The sequence below is a fragment of the Cucurbita pepo genome, chromosome LG08 (genome assembly GCF_002806865.2).
Source record: "Cucurbita pepo subsp. pepo cultivar mu-cu-16 chromosome LG08, ASM280686v2, whole genome shotgun sequence".
Taxonomy (NCBI): Eukaryota; Viridiplantae; Streptophyta; class Magnoliopsida; order Cucurbitales; family Cucurbitaceae; genus Cucurbita; species Cucurbita pepo.
Window position 1 is genome coordinate 7,024,563 of NC_036645.1, and position 22,337 is coordinate 7,046,899.

General features: G+C 34.3%; 2 protein-coding genes across 13 annotated transcripts; both read left to right on the top strand.

Annotated features, from left to right (window-relative positions):
* Positions 1-1,612: 1,612 nt before the first annotated feature.
* Positions 1,613-12,759, top strand: LOC111800790 (DNA (cytosine-5)-methyltransferase CMT2). Of its 2 annotated transcripts, XM_023684642.1 has the most exons (24): positions 1,613-2,460; positions 4,513-4,566; positions 4,669-4,703; positions 4,806-5,598; positions 6,063-6,097; positions 6,218-6,320; positions 6,725-6,829; positions 6,928-7,047; positions 7,175-7,268; positions 7,585-7,778; positions 7,890-7,955; positions 8,044-8,280; positions 8,568-8,626; positions 8,707-8,773; positions 8,859-9,188; positions 9,285-9,353; positions 9,427-9,513; positions 9,603-9,690; positions 9,865-9,974; positions 10,045-10,146; positions 11,025-11,068; positions 11,154-11,223; positions 11,905-12,008; positions 12,244-12,759. In XM_023684642.1, exons 1-24 carry the CDS (start codon positions 1,858-1,860, stop codon positions 12,419-12,421), a joined length of 3,747 nt encoding a protein of 1,248 aa, XP_023540410.1. In that variant the 5' UTR covers positions 1,613-1,857; the 3' UTR covers positions 12,422-12,759. The 2 variants fall into 2 exon arrangements, with proteins under 2 accessions (XP_023540410.1, XP_023540411.1); XM_023684643.1 differs by lacking the exon at positions 4,513-4,566 and having other exon boundaries at positions 1,614-2,460.
* A 993-nt stretch (positions 12,760-13,752) lies between these two features.
* Positions 13,753-22,092, top strand: LOC111800828 (uncharacterized GTP-binding protein YjiA-like). 11 transcript variants are annotated; one of them, XR_002816026.1, is made up of 15 exons: positions 13,753-14,113; positions 14,466-14,531; positions 14,658-14,838; positions 15,590-15,786; positions 15,930-15,980; positions 16,301-16,392; positions 16,500-16,549; positions 16,697-16,800; positions 17,074-17,178; positions 17,705-17,875; positions 19,208-19,468; positions 19,579-19,765; positions 19,863-19,984; positions 21,112-21,192; positions 21,963-22,092. XR_002816026.1 is itself a non-coding variant. In XM_023684701.1 (11 exons), exons 1-10 carry the CDS (start codon positions 13,844-13,846, stop codon positions 17,840-17,842), a joined length of 1,254 nt encoding a protein of 417 aa, XP_023540469.1. In that variant the 5' UTR covers positions 13,753-13,843; the 3' UTR covers positions 17,843-17,875; positions 18,143-18,385. The 11 variants fall into 11 exon arrangements, 2 of the variants coding, with proteins under 2 accessions (XP_023540469.1, XP_023540468.1); XR_002816027.1 differs by having other exon boundaries at positions 19,208-19,368; positions 19,529-19,765; XR_002816029.1 differs by having other exon boundaries at positions 19,208-19,368.
* Positions 22,093-22,337: the final 245 nt, after the last annotated feature.

Genomic DNA, 22,337 nt, shown 5'->3' on the forward strand with positions numbered 1-22,337 from the left:
GATAACTTTTTTTTTTTTTTCAAATTTTTTGGGGAGGGCACAATGGTAATTGGATTTATTATTATTATTATTATTAAATGTTATTGGATAAAGTGGATAGAGGTTTATTTTTCAAAAAGAAAAAATGAAAGAGGTGTATACGGTCGGAATTGAAGNGCATATTGGTAATTGGACACATTTTTAATTAATAAATGTCATAATGGGAAGGGTAAACAGGCTTGCTTTTTCAAAATATTGGTAGAGGGCATGTTGGTAATTTGGCTCTTTTTTAATTTTTATAATTCAAAATGCAATATCTGTACAAAAGTGAAATTTGTGTAATAAAATAGGAAAAGAAGGGTATTTGTGTAATTAAGACCAAACATGAATTAATTTGCAAAGCTACTTAAATTGGGCTTGAAGTAAACAAGATGGGCCAAGCTTCACCGTTCCAGCCGAATATTTCGGTTCTTCCACATTTAAGTATTATAATTTTATCACCATACCTTAATTTATTAATTCCAATAATTATTTAAAACATTTAAGTAAGCTAATTACATGTTGAATTTTTAAATAAATTTTAAATAGTAGCCAATAAAATACATATGGGTGTAATATATAATTTATATTTTATTAAAATAATACCGTTTCATCTAGTTTAAAAAATACCCATAAATTTTCAAAATTTTCCACTTATACCCTTCAACTATTAAAAGTATTTTAAAAATACCCTTAATTTTTTAAAACTTAAAAGTATTTTTAAATATTTAAAAATAAATAAAAAAAATTATCTTTAAGGTAACACTTTTAAAAGATAACTTTCGTAAGTAATATTAAAAAATGTAGGAGTTAGACAGTTTTTTCTGTCCATATTTTGATAATAAGATTATTTATTTATTTATTTATAAAAATGAAGAGTATTAATGTTTAAAAAAACAAAAATTATAAGCATTAAAAAAAAAAAGATATTTTAGTAGAATTTGTTGAAAGTTTTAAGAATATAATTAAAAGAAATTTATAGTTTTGAATTAAATTAATATATAAAATGTAATTATTAAAGGATATTATTTTCAGTAGTTTATATAAAATGTAATATTTATAACAATTTATTTGAATTAAATTAATTTCAAAACTGAATTATTTTAGTCCTACACTCTCAATTTTTTCTTACCATTTTATTTTTGTTATATTCTTATTTTATTTTTATTTTCATCTAATTTTTTATTATATAAAGCTAGTTTGTAACATACGTTATACTCAAAGATTCGTTCGATTAAAATAGAATAAACGTAAAAGTTATAATATATATATATTTAAAAGTTTATGAAATAAATTTAAAATTTAGCTTTAAAATTTTAGTTTTTTAATTTTTTAACAATGATATGTATATAACTTTTATCCAAATTTTAAAAATATAAAAAATATTGCTTAGATTTTAAAAGGTATATATATTTTTAACAAGCTTAATTATTATTAAAAAAATAATAATATTATAAATATTTTTAAATTTTTAGAGGGAAAGATTATAATGCTTATTTATTAATTTATCTATTGCAAGTAATGGCGAAGTCAGTTGACAGTCTATTATATAACTTCTTCCATTTAATTCATTACCAGAAAGCAGAAAATCAGTAGTACAGGTAAAATAGGCTCGGCCGCACTGGATCACTTATTTCTTTTGAACTCCGAAGTATTTCGCTTAGAGAATCGTGATTCCACTCTCTTTTGCCATTTTCTGAATTTCAGTAAACGCGCTGTGACTCCGTCTTATCGTCCTCCTGCTCCAGCCCTCCCGGCCGCGTCTCTAACCACTCTTCTTCTCTCGTTTCCATGAATCTCTCAGAGTAGCTCGTTCCGATTCATCAGTGTTACAGTACAATGCCGTCGCAATTAGCATCCAGATCGGAATCCGGTTCCGATTTGAAATCGAAATCTGAACCTACTTCGAAGTCCAGATCGCTGCCGATTGTGCCGCATGAAAAGGCTGTTTCCGGTCAAATTGCAGTGCCTCTGGCAGTTTTGGACTCTAAAATTGGGAGAGAGGATTGTTTGAGGAGATCGACGAGGCTCAGTCCATGTTCTTCTTCAGTGGATGTTCGTCGGCAGAATGTGGCTAGAAATGGCGTTAATAGAGCTCGTTTTGGTTCTTCTTCGACTGATTCGAGGCTTGATTTTTTAGTGAATGAGACTTGCCTGAGGAAGTCACCGAGGCTGCATCCTGGTATGGTCAGGGGAAATGGAGATGGAACTGTTAATCTACCTTTAAAAGAATGCAGGTTGTCGTTGATGGATGCTGGTAGTTTGAGAAGGTCGCCGCGATTGAACGGCTCCGGGAGCGGTAATGGAGAAATGGAGTTGTCCATAGAAACGACGTCGAAGAAGAGGAAGATCAACGATTTGAGAAGGTCTGCGACGGAAATCGCCAAGGTGACGTTATTCGACTCAATTAACGGAAACGAGAGGAAGTGCGGCCTCAATCAGGTGCCAAATACTGATTTCTTCCATTACTGTTGCGTTTTTTCGTTCTGATTTTATCCTATTAAAGCAAATAAACGTACATTGTCCAAAATTAGCTGCGTTCTGTTTTCTTTTCAAAATTACTGCGTCATCTGAATGCAAACCATTAGTACAAATAGTACTCGATTTAGCTCGCTTCTGAAATTTCCTTGTTTTTCGATTTTGATTTTTAAATATAGGAAGCGTTCTCTTCAACAACTGTTTCAATTTGTTCAAAGCGCAAATTTCAAGAATTCAAAATTTACTCGATTTACCGTTGCATTTTTTCCTTTTCTCCTGAAACAAGTTCCTAGGAGTTTTTTTTTCGAGGCTGATGATTTCATGCTCAGTAGCACAAATTTGCAATCTTCTGACGAACTTAACGGTTTCGAAAGGATTTATGAAGAGAGTACGAATAGCGTTTTTAGTATTGGTAGGTACTCACCGCGAAAATCGAAACTGTTATTGAAGAACTTCCTATGTATAACATTTTTTTTTTTAAACAAATTATTACCTTAATTGCTGTCCAATCGTGAGCGAGAGACGGGACGCTGAGTTTTTTTCGAATTTGCTTTTCTTGTTGTTGTTTTTTTTTTTTTCTTAAATAATTATAAAAAGAGAATGTTAATTCGGAAAAATTCCTTCGAAACAGCGGATTCAAGATAACATCCACATTTTTTTTCTTCCTTAAATATAACTATTTTTCTTTTATATATTTAAATAAAATTGTATACCATCTGACATTTTTGTTTTTTGCTATTTAATTGACAAGACGATTTCAAAATTTTCTTGTTAATGTCGTCTGATCAAATGTAGCTTTTTTTGCATTGTTTAACTTAAAATCATTTTATGAATATGTAAATATGATCCTATGAATATATATATATATATATATATATATATATATATATATATATATATATATATATATATATATATATATATATATATATATATTAGAACAGCACATTTTTACATTAATTTTGAGTCTCCATAGATGTTTGTATTTTTTTTTAGCGAAATTTTGTTTCTTACAAAGATGCAGGCTAATTTAAGGAATGATCGAGGGTTTATAATTAATGAAGGAAGGGCAAAGCCAGTAGAACTTATGCTCAAAGTGAACAATATATTGTTCTTATAGAGAGTCGTGTTCATCTAATAGTATTTTTGTTTAGGTGAACTAATATATGAAAATATATATTTTAAAGTAACTATTTAATATTAAAACTCTAAACCCGTGGTAAAATATAAGCATACCTTCTAAAAATAAAAATAAAAAAATCAATTGTGAACAATACCCCTTAATGATCCTATACCAATTCGGGTAATGATAGCGTTTTGAGCATTTTTTTAACTGTATTTGGGTGTCTATTAGTTCATCTTATGGTAAGTTTTTAGCTTCGTTTTGAACAATGTATTAATCTCACAATATGTTTAAGTTTGAGTATGATATAATGAAATTAAAACTTTCAGTTGAAAGAAAATGAGCCTTTTCCTTTTTATTCTGGTAATTTAACATATGAACTGCGTATGATTTGAAGTTGAATCTTCATTGATTTATTGTCTTTAGTTCATGAAAACACTGTGTTATATTGAGTAAGTGAAATGTTTGTTATACATCATTATAAACAATTATAGAAAGAATAGTTACTATAAATTAGTTGTAATTCTTTTTTGCATGAAAATTCATTTCACTGGATTATTTAGACGGATCAACTAGGTACGCCATTGATAGCCTCTACTCGTGTCCTAGCTCGTCTGAGAGCTAAATTTGCCTCGATTGTTTGTCTCTTGCCCTGAGCTTTCCTCAAGTTAGCTTCCGCTGTTTCAAGTGTTTCAAGAGTTTGCTGAGCTTATTGATCCCTGGATCATATGAGTTTTTTACGCCACTATCTGTTAAACTAAAATTTAGGAGTAGTCTAGTAGAAAGAATGTCTGTACTTTAAAGTAAATTGTATGTTTAAATCAGTGTTGGTGAAGAAAATATCAATTGCTTAATGGTGTAATCCAGCAATTTCTTTCAATTATGATTGAAAGGTATTCCGGCAATCCTCGAAGTCTGAACTTCTTGTTGATGCTGCTACTCTTACTGTATGGCCTACAAGCTTTGCGAGTTACTTTATCATCTGTTTCTTGGTGATGAGCTTTGAACGGATTTATTTTATTGATGAATTGGAAAACTGAATTTTACAGGCTGAAAAGGCTACTAGCCAATGCTTGACCAATAAGTGAGTAACGATCTACAACCTTTTTTTGGTGTTCATATTTTGTTCAAAGCAGCTGTGTTTAAATTCCATTTCTAATTGAATTTTGCATCTTTGTTGATAAAGAGCGGGGAAAGATGAAGTAGGTAAAAAGATGGAGGGAATGGAGGTGAAGTTTCTCAGGAGATCTCCAAGATTTTCATCTGATCGAGTTGAACGTGAAATTAGATGTCATAAACCCTCATCAAAGAAGCTTTGCTCAAGAAAGCTTGAATCTCCTAAGGTTGACAGCTTTGATTCATTGTCATTGACAGTTGACAATGCTGAAATGGATTCATCAAGAAAACTAGAAACAGAAGAACTATCTTTCCTAAAGCAAGAAGAGTCCAATGAAGCAACGATTTCTTTGATATTGGAAACTTTAAATCTCACAGCAGAACTTTCTCACAAGATAGAAGCCGGACCATCACCTTTCTCACCGTGTATAAATCAGGAAGAAGCGCCTAAACTCTTCCGTCGCAACTCTTGTTTCGTCGGTGAGAAGATTTTAAGAAGGTCTCCTAGGCTTTCCTCAGACGCTAATTATAGTTCCAATGCTGATTCTTGTAATGGTTTTGGTAAGAAAATTGACAAGCCGTTAAGTAAATTTCCCAGACCTTCATTATCTTCGTGTGGAAATGAGCAATCCAGGTCAGCGGATAACCGAACGTCCATATTACGTGGGGCTGAAAATTGTACTGTCAGACATTCTTCCTCTGAACTTCTAGAGTCAGATATAGAATGTCCTGTGGAGAAAATTAGGAATTCTTCTGGTGTTAAAGAGAAAAGGAATAAAAACAAAGCGGCTTCTTTCTTTGTTGGAGATCCAGTTCCTGCTGATGAGGCTCAACAGAGATGGAAATGGCGCTATGAAATGAAGGTAGCTGTTTGTTTCTATACAATTTTCAGTTCCTTTCTTTTATATACTAATACTCATATTTCATTTGTGGAATCAGAGTTCTAAGGACTGCGTTGGTGGAGTTTATATATATTATATATATATTTGTTCTGTGAAAGTAATGTTATTTGATACAAGTTATTTTAATACTAATAGGTCACTTCTTTTATATGATAAAAATAATTTTGGAGATGTGTTCTTCAATTTGTTCCCATAATGCTTTTGAGATAACCATCTGTTTAATTTGAATTGCCATTTTAAGGCTTGCCTTTTGTGTTTTATCTTCCGCGTTGACTTCATAGTAGCTTCCCTGATCTGATTCATGAATCAACATATCAGATTAATTGGACAATTTACTTTATACATAGCTTCATTCCATGTGCATTGCACTACCTGTTAAATTTGTATTCCGATCATAATTGCACTACCCTTTCTGGAATATGCAGAGTCAAATTTCTAAGCGGCAGAGAATGGCAGAAAGGTGAGGCATAATTAGTTCTTAAGCCTATCCTTTTAGTGTTTTTCTGATATTTGAAATCTTTTTTGGCTAAAAATTGTGTTCCAATCCAGCCATTTTTTTCCTTATTGCCATGCTTTACAGTGATGATGATGAAGATATGATTGTGCATAATGTGGAATGCCATTATACTCGTGCTAGTATTGCAAATACCATTTTCAGTCTGGGAGATTGTGTATATGTTAAGGTAAATGGCCTCTATTTCAATACTATTTTTTATTATATTGTTAAGCCAAAATAAAATACTACTTTGACCTTATATGAAAGCAGAGATGAAGGATATCACTTTTGCTCTGAACAAATTTGAAACCCTTCTCTTGAGGGGACAAAGGATATCTCAACATCATTCTGTTTTATTGTTGAACGTGTTAAGCATTGCACGTGGTACGAAATATAGGTTACTTGGAAAATCTATTGCCCCAATTGAAATTGAAATTGAAATTATCCTTCTAATGAGGAGAAAATGGACATCTTTATCTTGTTCCCTTTGTTTAAATCACTCTTTCATTACCAAATCATGTTGAGCATCAGATGACAGATGCGGCATGAAGAGAGTTTTTGGATTCCTCTCAATAGTAAATTATTTTGCAGGGTGAAGGAGAAAAAAATCATGTTGGGACAATTATAGAACTTTTCAAGACAACAGATGGGGATAATTATTTCAGAGGACAGTGGTTTTATAGAGTGGAAGATACAGTGAGTTAAATTTCCTGTTCACTCTTGTTCTCATTTTTTTAGTAGTAACTAATTATTCAACTGTTCCAAGGAGTACCTTAACGTAATTTATTTCTCAGGTTATCAAGGAAGAGGGTTCTTTTCATGACAGTAGGCGTTTATTTTATTCAACTGTTATGAATGACAACCCACTAGATTGTATTGTTTCAAAAGTAAATATCAAACGAGTAAAACCCAGGGTATGCTTGCCTCACAATCCCTGCCTTTCTAATTTGATCTTATTTGACAGTGCCATCACTATTTCTTAACTTTGTTGTAGGCATGTAAGGCCTCATCCCCTTCAGAACTAATGTGAACCTTTTGCAGGTAGGCCACAGGTCAAACTCTGCACCTTCATTTGATTTCTATTATGATATGGAATACTGTGTAGACTATTCGACTTTTCGCACCTTGAAAGATGGTGAGTGTAATTATTATTGGGCATATAATATAATATGGTAGAATTAAGTGATGCTTCTTGATTCTTCACTTTTAACGTATACTTCTAAAATGTTGTTTAAATTTTACTCTTGGTATGCTTCAAAGTCTATGCCTCATCTTTTCTTTTTTTTCATTTTTCTCTTAAGTTTTAGTTCAATCATTTTTTGCCAAATCTCTTACTTTTTGTTAAATCTGGTGACAAACCAAATTGTAAACTTTATCAAGTCAAAAGATTGAATACTCAGAGGGTTGGACAGCTGATAAGTGGAAATTCTACATGTTTTATTTTCCATTAGATGAATCCCTCAAGAACATCGACACAGCACCAACTACTGCCATGGAAACTTTTCATGAATCATTGTCATTGAACTCTTTGGAGAATATTCCCAAGAAGGATAACTTAGAATTGTTGGATCTATACTCCGGATGTGGGGGGATGTCGACTGGACTATGCCTTGGTGCCAAATATTCCTCTGTTGGCCTCATTACGGTAGTCTGTCTTATGCTTAGTTTTTTCTTTCTAATATCCAGGCAGTTAAAACTTTTTCTATTTTCAAACACATTCAGCTTCATTCAATTTTAAGATTCATCCTTGTCTTAGAGATGGGCAGTTGATAGCCGCAAATCTGCATGTGAGAGCGTGAAACTGAATCATCCAGAAACACATGTGAGTATAGGTGATCGTTTATTGGATTTTAGAAAATTATTCCTTCAGTTATTTGAAATATTTAAAATGTAACTTGGGTTTGTTATAGGTCAGAAATGAAACTGCTGATGATTTTCTGGACCTATTAAGGGAGTGGGAAAAACTATGTAAGCGCTATAAGGTCAATGATGAAGAAAAAACGCGACCATCACGGTCAAAAGTGTCTGATGATAATTTGAAGTCCACCAAGGGTGAACTTCCAACTTCTGAGTATGAGGTTTCGAGCTTAGTTGACATTTGTTATGGTGATCCAACCGAAACAGGCAAGCGTGGATTAAAGTTTATGGTAAATAATTTACCTCTTTCTAGCAGAACAAATAATGAATTTGTCTGTTTTTGTTCTTCTCTACTCCGTCCTTCTGAATTTTCCTCGTTGTGTCCCTTTTTTCAGTCTTGTCAAATCTGAACCACTAGTCAACTAAATGATTTTCTACAGAATTCTGTTTCAATAAATTATCAGAAATAATGTTTGGCAGCTGATTTTGTCAAGTAATTTGATCAAATCTGTGGTTGGATCTAAATTTGGCTACCTTAAAAAGTTATTGCTTGATATACTGATTCTAATTTCATTAGGTGCATTGGAAAGGCTATGGTTCAAGCGAAGATACATGGGAACCAGTTGAAGGTTTAAGGTCAATTCTTATTCTTTACTGTTTTTCTTATTTTACCCTCATTTTCCTTTTTTCCCCTTCTCATCTTTTGTCTTCTGCAGTAACTGCCAAGAAGCAATTAAGGATTTTGTGAAAAGAGGTTTGAGACAAAAATTTTTGCCACTTCCTGTAAGAGACTAGTCCTATTCACTTTCTAAGCGGGCTATTGTATTTGAGTTCTTCAATTGACTCTAACGAATAAGTTATATGTCAGGGAGATGTTGATGTTATTTGTGGTGGTCCTCCTTGCCAAGGAATCAGTGGCTATAATCGTTATAGAAACATCAACTCTCCGATGGATGATGAACGAAATCGCCAGATAGTTATCTTCATGGATATAGTGAAATTCTTACGGCCTAAATTTGTATTGATGGAAAATGTGACTGACATTTTGAGATTCAATCAAGCTTCTCTGGGAAGATATGCAATGAGTCGTTTGGTACATATGAATTACCAAGCAAGACTTGGTACAATAGCTGCTGGATGTTTCGGTCTTCCACAGTTTCGGTTGCGTGTCTTCCTTTGGGGTGCTCATCCTAATGAGGTGAACTACATCAATCCTTCCATTCTGATCTTTGTAAAGGTCTCTTTATTATAAAAGTTCATTCTTTTCATTAAGTTTTTCATCTGTCATGTATAGAAACTACCTCAATTTCCACTTCCAACGCATGAAGTAATTGTTAGATATTGGCCCCCACCAGAGTTTGAGGTAACTTTAGTTTGAGCTAGTGAATTTATTTGGATCTTATATTTATATTGACATATTTGGTCTATATTTGCAGCGAAACACTGTTGCATATGATGAAGACCAACCCCGTGAACTTGAAAAAGCCGTTCTTCTTCAAGACGCCATCTCTGACCTCCCAGCAGTACTTGCACTGTTTTGGATTTGAAATTCTCATCTTTAATCATCTAACAGAATGGAACGTTTTATGTACAAATTTGTTAAAATCTGCAGGTATTGAATTCTGAGTCTCGGGAAAAAATGCCATATGAAAAGCCTCCAGAAACAGAATTTCAAAGATACATAAGATCATCTCAATATGGTGAGATTTCATGTATTGCAAATAATTATGTCATTCTTTTTCCTCCTTGTAATTTGCTTCGGAAATGTTAATGTTAATGTTAATGAATTAAAGAAACAACAAAAAAGTGCCATGCAAAAATAATGTGTCCACTCATGACTAAGTTCTGATTCCCTTGCTCTTGTTTATTTTCAGAGATGACAGGCTGTGAAACAAACAATACAACAGATTCACTATATGACCATCAGCCATACTTGTTAGGCGAAGACGACTACTTGCGAGTTTGTAACATTCCTAAGAGAAAGGTTGTTTAATAATTCTCTTACAGTTGGATTCATCATTAAGATATTGTCCTTACACTATGATTATGTATAGGGGGCAAATTTCAGGGATCTTCCTGGTGTAATTGTGGGAAATGACAATGTTGTTCGGCGAGATCCAGAAAACAATGTATTACTACCATCAGGAAAACCAATGGTTAGTGCTCTAAATTTCTTTATGAAATTCCTTGGACCGTTTTGGAGTTTATTTCCCTCATGTTTTGTAGAAACACTTATTTGTCTTAATAAGTTCAATTTGTTGAACTCAAAACTTGAGTAAGTGGTGAAATTAATAAATTTTCAAAAAGTGATTCTTATGCACCGAATAAATTACACAAAAAGAACCTAGAAGTTGTGATGTCCCACATTGGTTGGGGAGGAGAACAAACCACCATTCATAAGGGTGTGAAAACCTTCCCCTAGGAGACGCGTTTTAAAGGCTTGAGGGGAAGCCCGAAAGGGAAAGTTCAAAGAGGACAATATCTGCTAGCGGTGGATCTGGGCCGTTACAAATGGTATCAGAGCCAGACACTGGATCTGGGCCGTTACAAATGGTATCAGAGCCAGACATTGGACGATGTGTCAGCCTTCTCGCTCTTCCCCGAAGGGGGTAGACACGAGGCGGTGTGCCAGTGTAAGGACACTGGGCAGATGGTGTGCCAGTAAGGACGCTGGGCCCCAAAGGGGGGTGGATTTGGAGGCGGTCCCACATCGATTGGAGGAAGAAAAGAGTGCCAGCGAGGACGCTGGGCCCCGAAGGGGGTGGATTGTGATGTCCCACATTGGTTGGGGAGGAGAACAAACCACCATTTATAAAGGTGTGGAAACCTTCCCCTAGGAGACGCGTTTTAAAGCCTTGAGGGGAAGCCCAAAAGGGAAAACCCAAAGAGGACAATATCTACTAGCGGTGGATCTGGGCCGTTACAGAAGTTGTATTTTGACTTGATGAACAGGTAGTAAACCGAAATTTTGTATCGATTGAAATAAAACTTAATAATTGTCGCCTTCATGTTTTGCTTTCTAAAAAAATTTCAGGTACCACACTATGCTTTCACTTTTGAACATGGAAAGTCGAGAAGGTTTGTTATCTTTGACATTTAAATAGCTGCTCATTGTTCCTTTAGATCATATCTATCTTAAGTGTATCATATTCTGGGTGTGCAGACCATTTGGAAGGTTGTGGTGGGATGAGACAGTGCCCACAGTAGTGACTTTCCCAAGTTATCACAGCCAGGTTTCTTCTTCTCCTAATTACCATTTGTCTTCTTGTTTCCTGTTTCTTCTTTCTGATGATTGCTTCTACTCCTCATTTAACAAAAGTCTCCAAATAAAATTTCCAAGAAAAGAGAAAATGGCAATGGAAAATGCGTTGCAAATTGGATCGTTGAGATATATATACTTTTGTAAACACTTCGATTATTGAGATTAGTTGCTACCCGTAGGAGACTTTCTTCTCTCCGAACCACGTAAATCTTTGTCTCTTTGTTTAATTTCTGTTTGTGGGTGTATAAGTACAATAAGATTAGTTGCTACCAGTAGGAGACTTTCTTCTCTCCGAACCACATAAATCTTTGTCTCTTTGTTTAATTTGTTTAATTTCTGTTTGTGGGTGTATAAGTACAATGAGATTAGTTGCTACCCGTAGGAGACTTTATTCTCTCCGAACCACGTAAATCTTTGTCTCTTTATTTAATTTCTGTTTGTAGGTGTATAAGTACAATCGACTTTGCTCCTGCTTTTGGTACAACAAAATGATTACCAAACAACATACTAGATTATAAATTTTTTAAAGAAACAATCAGCAATTTTACATTAAAAAATAAAATTGAAAAGAGGTGCACCAGTGTCTAGAGTTTTTAAATCTTGTGATTTGTGGGATTTTTGTGTTCTAAGTGTTTTGTAATTTATATTATAGGTAGCATTACACCCGGAACAAGATCGAGTACTGACCATAAGAGAATATGCAAGATTGCAAGGGTTCCCTGATTATTATAGATTCTTTGGGACTGTCAAAGAGAGGTCAGTATCCTTCTCTCTGCATTTTGGAAATGCCTTCTTATTCTCAGCCAAATTTCTAAATCTTTCTTTTGTATAATTGATTAGAAAAACAACAATCTTTTAGTTCGATTTTGTTTTAACGACGAATTCAAATGTTTTAGGGTTTACGATTTAGGGTTTTTAAGCATAGTAGAAACAAAATGGTTATCAAATGGACCCTGAAATATATAGTCGGTTATGAATATCAACGCTGCAGATATCGTCAAGTTGGGAACGCGGTTGCTGTATCGGTTTCGCGGGCATTGGGTTATTCCCTTGGATTGGCAGTGAGAAGAATGGGAGGTGATGAACCATTGATGACTCTTCCTCCCAAATTCTCTCTTTCTAACTACATTCAATTCCAAAAACCACCTGAAAAGAAGGATACTGATTAGCATCATTTGATCTCTACCTGTTCTTCACTTTCATTGGTGTTTGTATTCTTGTTAGAGCACACCCACACTTGATCTCAAACCTTACTAGTAGTAGTAGTAGAAGAATGTAATTCCCATTTTTGTTTCATGTACTCCCTAACCCTTTAGAGGTGGTGTATGTTTCGGCGATATTCTCGAATCCCGAGATGGGTTTGAGATTCCTATGTTTATTGGGCAGGAACGTAGGATATTGAACATTCTATTTGTTTCGTATCGTAGGAACTTTAAATTCTCATAAATATTGAAGTTTCTTTATTTATTTGGTTGGAATGTAGGGAAATCTTGTGTGTTCCTTTATTTATCTCACATCTATTCGCCCAACTTTGGAAGAAATACCAGTATTTTTAAAATAAACGAATAATTGTTCAGCTTGTTTATCGATAAAAAATCCGTTCACTCCTTTTTTTGGGTAGATTCATCTACTTTTTTACTTGAAATGAAATGTTGCTTCAAAAATGTTTCCGTTTTATAGGATTGGGAGAAAGTTAGAATTTAATTCCAAAAAAGTTGATTTTTCTATTTGTAATTTGAGAAATATTAATTGAAAATTGAAAATAAAATATAAAGGTGCATTTTATAATAATTTGATTTTTGGTTTTTAAAAATTATGTATATAATATTAAGGTTAGTTTTATAAGAACTTAACTTTTTTTTGTTTTTTTTTTTATCTATATTTTCAAGTACCCAATCAAAATTTGAAATATATATATATATATATATATATATATATATATATATATATATAATTGAACTGTTGATGACAGCAGACTTGCGATTGTGCGGCACTCACTTCCCAACGACAAGTGAGCTAAGCTAATTCATTCTTACGTCGCCTACGGCCAAGCGACGTATGCTCGAGCATCTGGCCTCGGTTTAAGAATACGAGGGCAAAGAGAGATTTTCGAATGAGAGATTTTGCAAGAGATGTTATATATGCAAGCAAGAGTGAGCCTCTGGCTTCGTTTTAAGAATAAAATTTTAGAAAACGAGGGTAAAGAGAGATTTTCGAGAGAGAGATTTTGAAAGAGATGTTATATATGCAAGCAAGAGTGAGTTTCTGGCCTCGGTTTAAGAATAAAGTTTTAGAAAACGATGGTAAAAAGAGATTTTTAAAGGAGAGATTTTGAAAGAGATGCTATATATGCAAACGAGAGTAGCTCAAATAACTGTTGGTAAGGAGAAATTGACAACTAACCTATATCGGTCAGCCCAGACATCATTTTTTTCTAAAAGTAGTACTCCATAGAAATACAAAACTAAAACCCATGTGCAACACGCTTGGTACGAGCATGACCACACCTTCTTCTTAAAACTCCCTAACCTCGAGGTTTTGAATAGGGTTTATGAATTCAGAACTCCAACAGCATCCATAGCTTCATTCCAATGGCTACTGCATTTCTTGTCCGAAGAACTTCGACGAAATTCCTCTTCCAACCTCGCTTCCATTCTTCTTCCTCTTCTTCAGCTTCTCCATTTCTTCCAAACCTCTGTTCTTCTCTTTTCCGAGATTCCAATTTCTCTAATCATGCAATCTCTGTCCCTTTATACTCCAGAAGTTTCGTCTCAGCTCCTGAAAGTTCTCTTGCTACTGCTCTCGGTACTGATACTCGTGTTCCCGCCACTGTGATCACTGGCTTTCTCGGCTCTGGAAAGGTTCTATCTCTTTGAATCTTCTTATTTTGGTTAGTTTTACGTGTGATTTTTGAGATGAAATTCAACTTTGGTAATGTTTGAGTCGTTGCTGATTCTTCTGTTTGCGTATGCTTCGTCGGTTGCCATTTCGATTATTAATGCGTAGCGATTGATTTTCACTATGATACAGATTCTTTTTCACCATAATATGGTTCTTTGTTCTTGACGGGAAATGTTTATCGGTCTAGTTTCGATGAGTTTTCTTTGTTGATGTAAAAACGAAGGAAGAAGTGAAGTCTGTGCTTGTGATTTGCTTACTTTTGTTGTTATTATTATTTTTTTTCCTCCGATTGATTTGATTTTTTTTTTTTAGACGACACTCCTCAATCATATTTTGACATCTCAACATGGCAAGCGGATTGCTGTCATTGAAAATGAGGTATGCACCATACTTTTCAGAGATGGTACTATTTCACTTGAGAAATACTTCGTTCTTGAGGGGTTTTGGCCTGCTTATCAACCTCGCTTATGCTCTATTATTTTAAACCGTGATCACTGTTTGCAGTTTGGTGAGGTGGATATTGATGGATCATTGGTTGCCAGTCACTCCTCCGTAGCTGAAGACATTGTGATGGTTAATAATGGATGCCTTTGCTGCACCGTGCGAGGTGATCTGGTAAAGATGCTATTGGAGCTGGCCAAGAATAAACGAGACAAGTTTGATCATATTGTTATTGAAACCACAGGTATATTCTTCAAGTTTACTTAGCCATTTTGTTTTTTAGGAGAAAGATACATTTGTGTTTATTGCGTATGAACTGGTACTTGATCCTTTGTCCATTCACTTATGTTGTAGCCAGAACCCTCTTATTTAATCTTCATGAAAAGAAATATTTAGTTCCAACTGGTGGCTTGTAAGGTATAAGTGTTATTTCACTGAGTAGGTATTATGAGAGGTTTGATGAAGTAGTAGTTCGAAGATACTCAAACTTATTAATGGGAATTCAAACAACATAACAATCTGATCTTTGTGGATACCTCTCGGAAATTATTATGTGCTGCATTTAAGAAATGCCATGGTTGCATTAGACGAGCTGTTTGCGGGAGAAAGGAAAACAGGTCTAGAACTATTAGAAGGCTTTAGTCGAGTGCCTTGAAAGTAAAATTATAGGTGAATAGTAAAAACCAAAGAAAGAGAATCCCATTACATGAGTCTGTAATTATAACTTTGAACAACATCATCAGAATAGTTTCTAAAGGAGTCCTTTATGTCTCTTGATAAAATTTATACTAAAAAAGAATGATGAAACACCGCACCGTACATTTTTTGTTTGCCTGTTTCGTTGATAATCTTTTTGTTCTTTGTTAAAGTCGTCAATTTGGTTATAGCCACTTCAACGATATTTCTAGCCCTTTCCTTTAATGAAAGTTCACATAGATGGGCAATGACGATGAATTGTTGGTAGTGATTGTTGGAACTTGGAATTATTGATGCAGGCCTTGCTAAGCCAGCTCCTGTTATAGAAACGTTTTGTACAGATGAGCTGGTTTCACGTTATGTCAAATTAGATGGAGTTGTAACTTTAGTTGATTCCAAGCATGCCATGCAACACTTGAATGAAGTGAAACCAAGATTTGTGGTGAATGAGGCTGTAGAACAAGTTGCTTATGCTGATCGGATTATAATGAACAAGGTGATAAATTATTGTTCTGGACATTGTACCTTGGGCTTAACTTATCTTTCAACTCTTAAGTTATTTTCCATACTAAAGGAATCCAACTATGAACCAACTTCATCTTTTAACCCAAAGTTATTCTGTCCACATTGTATTGGCAGATTGATCTTGTAAGTCCAGATGAATTGGAGGAACTGACACTGAAGATTAAGGTAATCATTGCATTCGTTTTCTTGATTTGTGATCACCGGTGAATATGTACGATTAAATATGATCAAGATGGAGATAAAACTGGCTAAATGGTTAGGAGATCAAATGTGTATCATTTAATTCCAATTGTTACATGTCCGGGGCTAGTTAGGATTAACAGCACCCAAAAAAATAAAAAGGAAATGTTTCTCATGTGATGTTTTTAGGTTCATGTTGATGATACATTGTTGGTTCGAAAGACCACGTAAAATGCATATTATGCTCTTCTTTACCCTAACTGATTCATGATTTGTAAATTATATATGTTACATCTATCTTGCAGCGAATAAATGCGATGGCCCAACTCAAGCGTGCTAAGTTTGGAGATGTTGATGTCGACTTCGTATTAGGAGTGGGTGGATATGATCTTGACAGGTCACATAATCTGGCTGCATCAGTATTTTCTTGTCTTTTACATATTGTTCCCCTTGTTTAAAGCATTATGACATATAAATATTTTGAACCTTGTGTATGTTGTGCAGAATTGATTCTCAAGTTGAAGCTAACACCCACAAACATGAAACTGAACATGGTATTTTTGTCCTCTTGGTCATTTTTCAAAACAAGTAGTTCATATATGACCATTAGCTATTTTTAAAAGTATTTTGTGATTTGAATGTGTTACATTTTTAAATTACCCCAAATAATGCATAATTTAATTATTTGGCTAATTTTACAGAGCACAAGGGACATGATCATCACCATCATCACCATGACCATGTACATGACTCTGCTGTGTCTAGTGTTAGTATTGTTTCTGAGGGATTACTTGACCTTGATGAGGTAATAATGGTCCTATATACTATGTTTTATGTCTTTGGCATTTCATTTCTCTAAATGGACTTTTAAGTGTTCTTAGCATTTCTAAAACTTTTTTTTAACTACAGAACCAAACACCATGAAAATTTTGAAGAGTGTTTACTCTTTAGTTAGCTAAAAGTTCACCATTTCTGCAATTATATCGAACTCGTCTTCGTTGAACTATGTTTTCTATAATCCGTTGACGCTAAATGGTGCGGATTTTAGTTCTTACAATGCTTGAAGTGCACCCCGTAGGTTGACGATTGGCTCGAACGATTGATCGAGGAGAAAGGAGAGGACTTGTATAGAATGAAAGGAGTGTTGAGTGTAAAGGGTTATGAGCAGCGTTATGTCTTTCAGGTATTTCATTTCTTCTTCATTTTGAATGTTCTTACAACTATGTATTTTAAAAATCAAGGAATAAGCCATGCTTAGCTTACATTTCCATATTGTTTTATATTGGTTTTGAAAAAATAGCAAAAGTAACACTTGTGGGATCGGATCTTGTTCAAGTAAGGTCGTATTAGTAAAAGTAATACTTTCTCTAAATCATGAGCCAACTGATAAGTTATATGAACAAAATACCTAAAATCAATTCGGGTTTATTCAAGTTTAGAGTTCTTATTTGTGATATTCCACATTGGTTGGGGAGGAGAACGAAACACCCTTTATAAGGGTGTTTAAACCTTTCCCTAGCATTTTAAAGCTTTGAGGGGAAGCCCGAAAGGAAAAACCTATAGAGGACAATATCTGTTAGTAGTGGACTTGGGCCATTACATTATTAGATAAAATTGAAGGTCGATAACGTCTGAGTTTGGAGTTAGAAATGAAAATATTTGCTAAAACTAACTAAATCAATGGTTGTTATTGGTATTTCATATTCCAGGGAGTGCACTCTATCTTGGATGGCTGCCCAGGCAAAGAATGGGGCCCTGATGAAAAGAGGGTAAACAAGTTGGTATTCATAGGAAAGAATTTGGACGAAACTGCCCTTAGAAAAGGCTTTAAAGGTTGTTTAATGTGAGAAGAAGCTGGTACACCATCAGGTGCTAATTTGGTAATTTACATGCCCTTTCCCTTTTTATTACTTGAACAAATTATATAATTCTTGTATGTATGTACATTTTACTTTGCATCTTGCACGCTAATTATAGCAAATTTTTGTTTCTTTTAAGAAAAACAAAGTATTGTTACTTTAGGCTACATAGGGACATTCATTTTTTACTACTTACTTTTTAAGAATACGATATTGTAAATGTTAAGACGAGATTTTTTACCTTTAATTTAAAGGCTATGCAATGCCGGCTTTTTTTTTTTTTTATAGAGAGAGAGTAAGGGGGCGGAGCTTACTTAGCCCTCGGCTTCTTGATCTTCTCCTTTCTTTCACTCTTTTACTCTCCTGTAAAGACGAAAGTGCAAGAAATGGGGAGACACGGTGGGTGAGACAATAGAAGAAGTACGAGTTGTGGAGATGATACTTGAAAATTTGGTGGTATATTTTTTTACAATATGATGATATTTTCAATTGCAATCTTATTCTTGATAAGACTAAAGAATTGATGTGACTAATTCATAAGATTTTTTGCTTGGATATTAATTAGTAGTAAGATGACATCAGGGTGGAACAAGGCCGAGGCTGAGGATGAACTCTCCACCTCTATCCACCCTATTCTTGGTTTCGGGAATGCCTGTTCCAATCAATTAAAAATCATTTAGTAGGAGGACAGGGCTTCCTTGTTCCCATCTAGAGACTCGAAAATGATCTCGGTTTGACCCCATACCAAGTCAAGGGTTAAATTGGGGATTTCCCAAAGAGACTCGACCTCACAAGTATTTTTATTATCTCGAATGAATAGGATTTTATAATCTTCATCTTACTAATTCTTTTAATTTAAGTGCACCGGTCGAAAAAATCATCCATATATTATGGTTTTTATGGGAAAATTTTCTTTTTTGATTAATTTAAAATTAATATAAATTAATTTAAAATCGGAACGTTTTTTACTGAAACATATATTAATTTAAAATTAAAAATAAATAAATTAAAGAACTGAGAACGAAAGTTTTGTTTGAATCCATTCGGGCCTCTCGTTTGGAGAGAATATCAATTGTCAAAATTTTCTCTCTCTCTCTCTCTCTCTCTCTCGATTTTCCGTTTCACATTCAAAGTTCGAAGTGCTTCGTTCCGACAGGAAGCAATGCTTTTCTCCAACGCGAATTTCTTCGTTTGCTCTACCATTCCGATTGCGATTCTTCCACTTTCATCTGGATATGTAATTTCTTGAAGTTTCTTCCTCGATTTCTATGGCGTTCTCTTGTATATTACTTCGTTTGATCTTTTTCCTTAAGTATTCTTCCTCTGTTTCTATCTGTAGTTTGCGTGTTTCAGGATTTCACTCCGGAAATTTCATTTCAGTTTCGATTCTAGTTCAATGATCGGGTTTATGGCGTTTAGAAATCTCGGCGAGTTCGAGTAATCACGAAAGTAGCAATGACTCGACTGATTTCGACGTTCTGTTTCCTCGCGATTATCCTGATCTTCTTGATCGAGTATGGTTTCGATCACTTCTGTTTCTCTTTTTTACTTCTCGGAGCCGATTTCTTTACGGTCATTTCAATGCTGTGTATGTCTCTTGTGTCATTTTAGCAGGTAGCTTCTTCAATTAACTTCGCTTAGCCTTTTTCATGGTTTTTTTCATATTGCATTTAGCTTTGATAAGTACTGTCATGTTCGGATTTCGTCTGTCAAACAAACTACAGGCGAAGAAAGCAACTGAAGCGGCGTGAAGCGATAACAAACAGTTGATCGTAAGTTTTGAGAACATTTTGATTTCTTTGGAAGGGGAGAAGCCTTTATAGATTCATAAAACAGTGTGAAATGAAGTTTCTGATCAAAGCAATTCTGCTTTAGGAGAATTTCCAACTGTTGGACTTGAATCAGATCCAGGTTCTCCCTCTTGTTGATTTGCTGCATTTTTGTTGCGCATCAGTACCATCTCAATTTTCTTCCAAGCCTCTCTACTAATTTGTTTTGCCTGTTACAGATCATATAACCTTATGTATCAGGTGATGGTGAAGGAGGAATTGAAGTGACTGAAAGTATGCAATTGATTCGCTAATTTTGTGAGACTGCTTCATTGATCCACTGAAAGCCACTCGGACCATGGTAATGTTCTACTGCATTATCCTTCTATTCTTTCACAAAATAAGATGTTGGCGTTCAGATTTTCGGTAGAATTTATCTCTGTTGGGAACTAAGAGGCATAATAGGTGAAATCTTCTCGTCTTTTAGATGTTTTTCTCTAAAATTTCATCCGCCTTAAGATCATAACCTACTAAGATCTGTCCCTTTTTTCCCCTTATCAGTACTGAAAACTGCTCCTGTGCTTTAAACTAAGAATCACAAACACTTCTATGGATAAAACAATTGTCATTCCAAACAGTTCGATCTATAAATTAAAGTAATAATAATGAAAAAGTAAAAGTAGGCTACAAGAACTTCATTATTTCTACTATTATTGAAATAACAACCAGATTCTCTTTTAAAAGTTATAGGATTGAATCTCTAATAGCTCATCTTTCAGAACTTTTATATTATTAATATTTTGTAGTTTATGTTATATGACTGAACCTTAATAGGTGAAAGACTATCCACCATTTTTCTACCCAAAGCTAGCGGCTGTTATGAAGAATCTCTTCCCTAAGATGTAAAACTGTATGTTACATTCACAGCTTCGAGGGATGAGGAGTTCTTTTCAGGCTTTTTCCAGTTTATATGTGATGTCCCACATTAGTTGGGGAGGAGAACAAAAGACGCTTAAGGGTGTGGGGAGTGGAAACATTTCCCTAGCAGAGCCTTGAGGAGAAGTCCAAGAGGGAAAGTTCAAAGAGGACAATATCTAGCTGTTCCCCATAGGGGTAGATGCGAGGCGGTGTGCCAGTAAGGACGCTGGCCCCAAAGGGGGTGGATTTGGTGGCGGTCCCAAAGGGGTGGATTGTGATGTTGGGTGGATTTGGTGGCGGTCCCAAAGGGGTGGATTGTGATGTCCCACCTTGAGGGAGGAGAACAAAATACCCTTTATAAGGGCATGGAGGAGAACAAAATACCCTTTATAAGGGCATGGAGGAGAACAAAATACCCTTTATAAGGGTGTGGAGGAGAACAAAATATCCTTTAAAGGGAACTAAAGAGAAAGCCGAAAGAGTACATCTGGGTCGTTGCATTATACCTTTAGAATCCTGCCATTGCTATGCTTCTGTAATAGTAAACACTCAAATTTTGTGTTGATGTAGGTGTTGCCCGGGTCATTGGAAAGCCCTTACAAATGTGAGGCTCAAGGAAGTCGCTTTCAACATTCTTCCATCATCTTCGGCGTACGTTATGTTCTTTTTTCTTTTCTATTTATAAAAATTAAGCTTATTGATGACTACTTTAAACAAAAAATAGTTCTTACAATTTGTTGGATTTTCAAAAATATTTTTGACCGTCCGTTGGATTACATAAAAGTATTACCTTATAAAACAAAAATAAAAATATTTTTTAAAATTGGTTTCAAAACTAGTGATGAAAATTGAGCTTAGGATATATTTGGTCCCTAGACACAATTTCATGTCTGAGTAGTCGTAAGTGTTTTAAAATTCAAAACTAAATTTATAATTATGAAAGTTAAAGAAACAAATAAGTTTTGGTCTACTTGATAACTATTTAGTTTTTGAGTTTGTGAAAATTAAGTTTATAAATACTATTTTCTATCTTAAAAAAATTTGGCTTTTGATATTTGGTTGATAATTTAAATGTTTTGTTAAAAAAAAAAAAAAAAAAACAAAACTTTGTAATGATGAGAAAACAATCATAATTTTTTTTAAAAAAATTCAAGTAATCAAATAGTCTAATAAGTTAATACTTTATAAACCTATATAAAATTAGATATTTAGACGAATCTAAACATACTTTAATTAATTATACTGCTTAGCTATTATATATATGTATATTAAAATCATCAGTCTCATGCCGTTGAACTTCAGTATGAAAAATTACAGTCAGAAAATGACAGGTATTAAATGGGTGTTTGATTTATTGAGTACTGTTCAATGAAGAACCCATTTATCTGGATATTTATTGAGAGCTGCGTCGGTTTTTGCAGGTCTAGCTTAGCTAGTTGGTAGATATTATTGTTGATTCCAATCCCCTGTTCACCGGCGTCATTGCCTCCTTTTCTGGTAAATATTACATACTTTTTCTGTCACTGAATCAACACCAAAACTCACAGCTCATCTCATCTGCCTATTTTCCAAAGTTAAAACAAATCTATTAAAGGCTAACAAGCTCTTAATCATTCAAAAACTTAAAAACATCAAAATGATAATCAAATTAAACTTCATGTACTCCTGCACGTAATTACAAACCCACGAGCTGGCTGTTAAAGAGATCATTATTGTTCCATATTGCTAATAATCGAATTCCCCTCCAAGAAATGCAGTGCAAAAAGTAAAACAAAATAATAATGAGATAAGAAAAT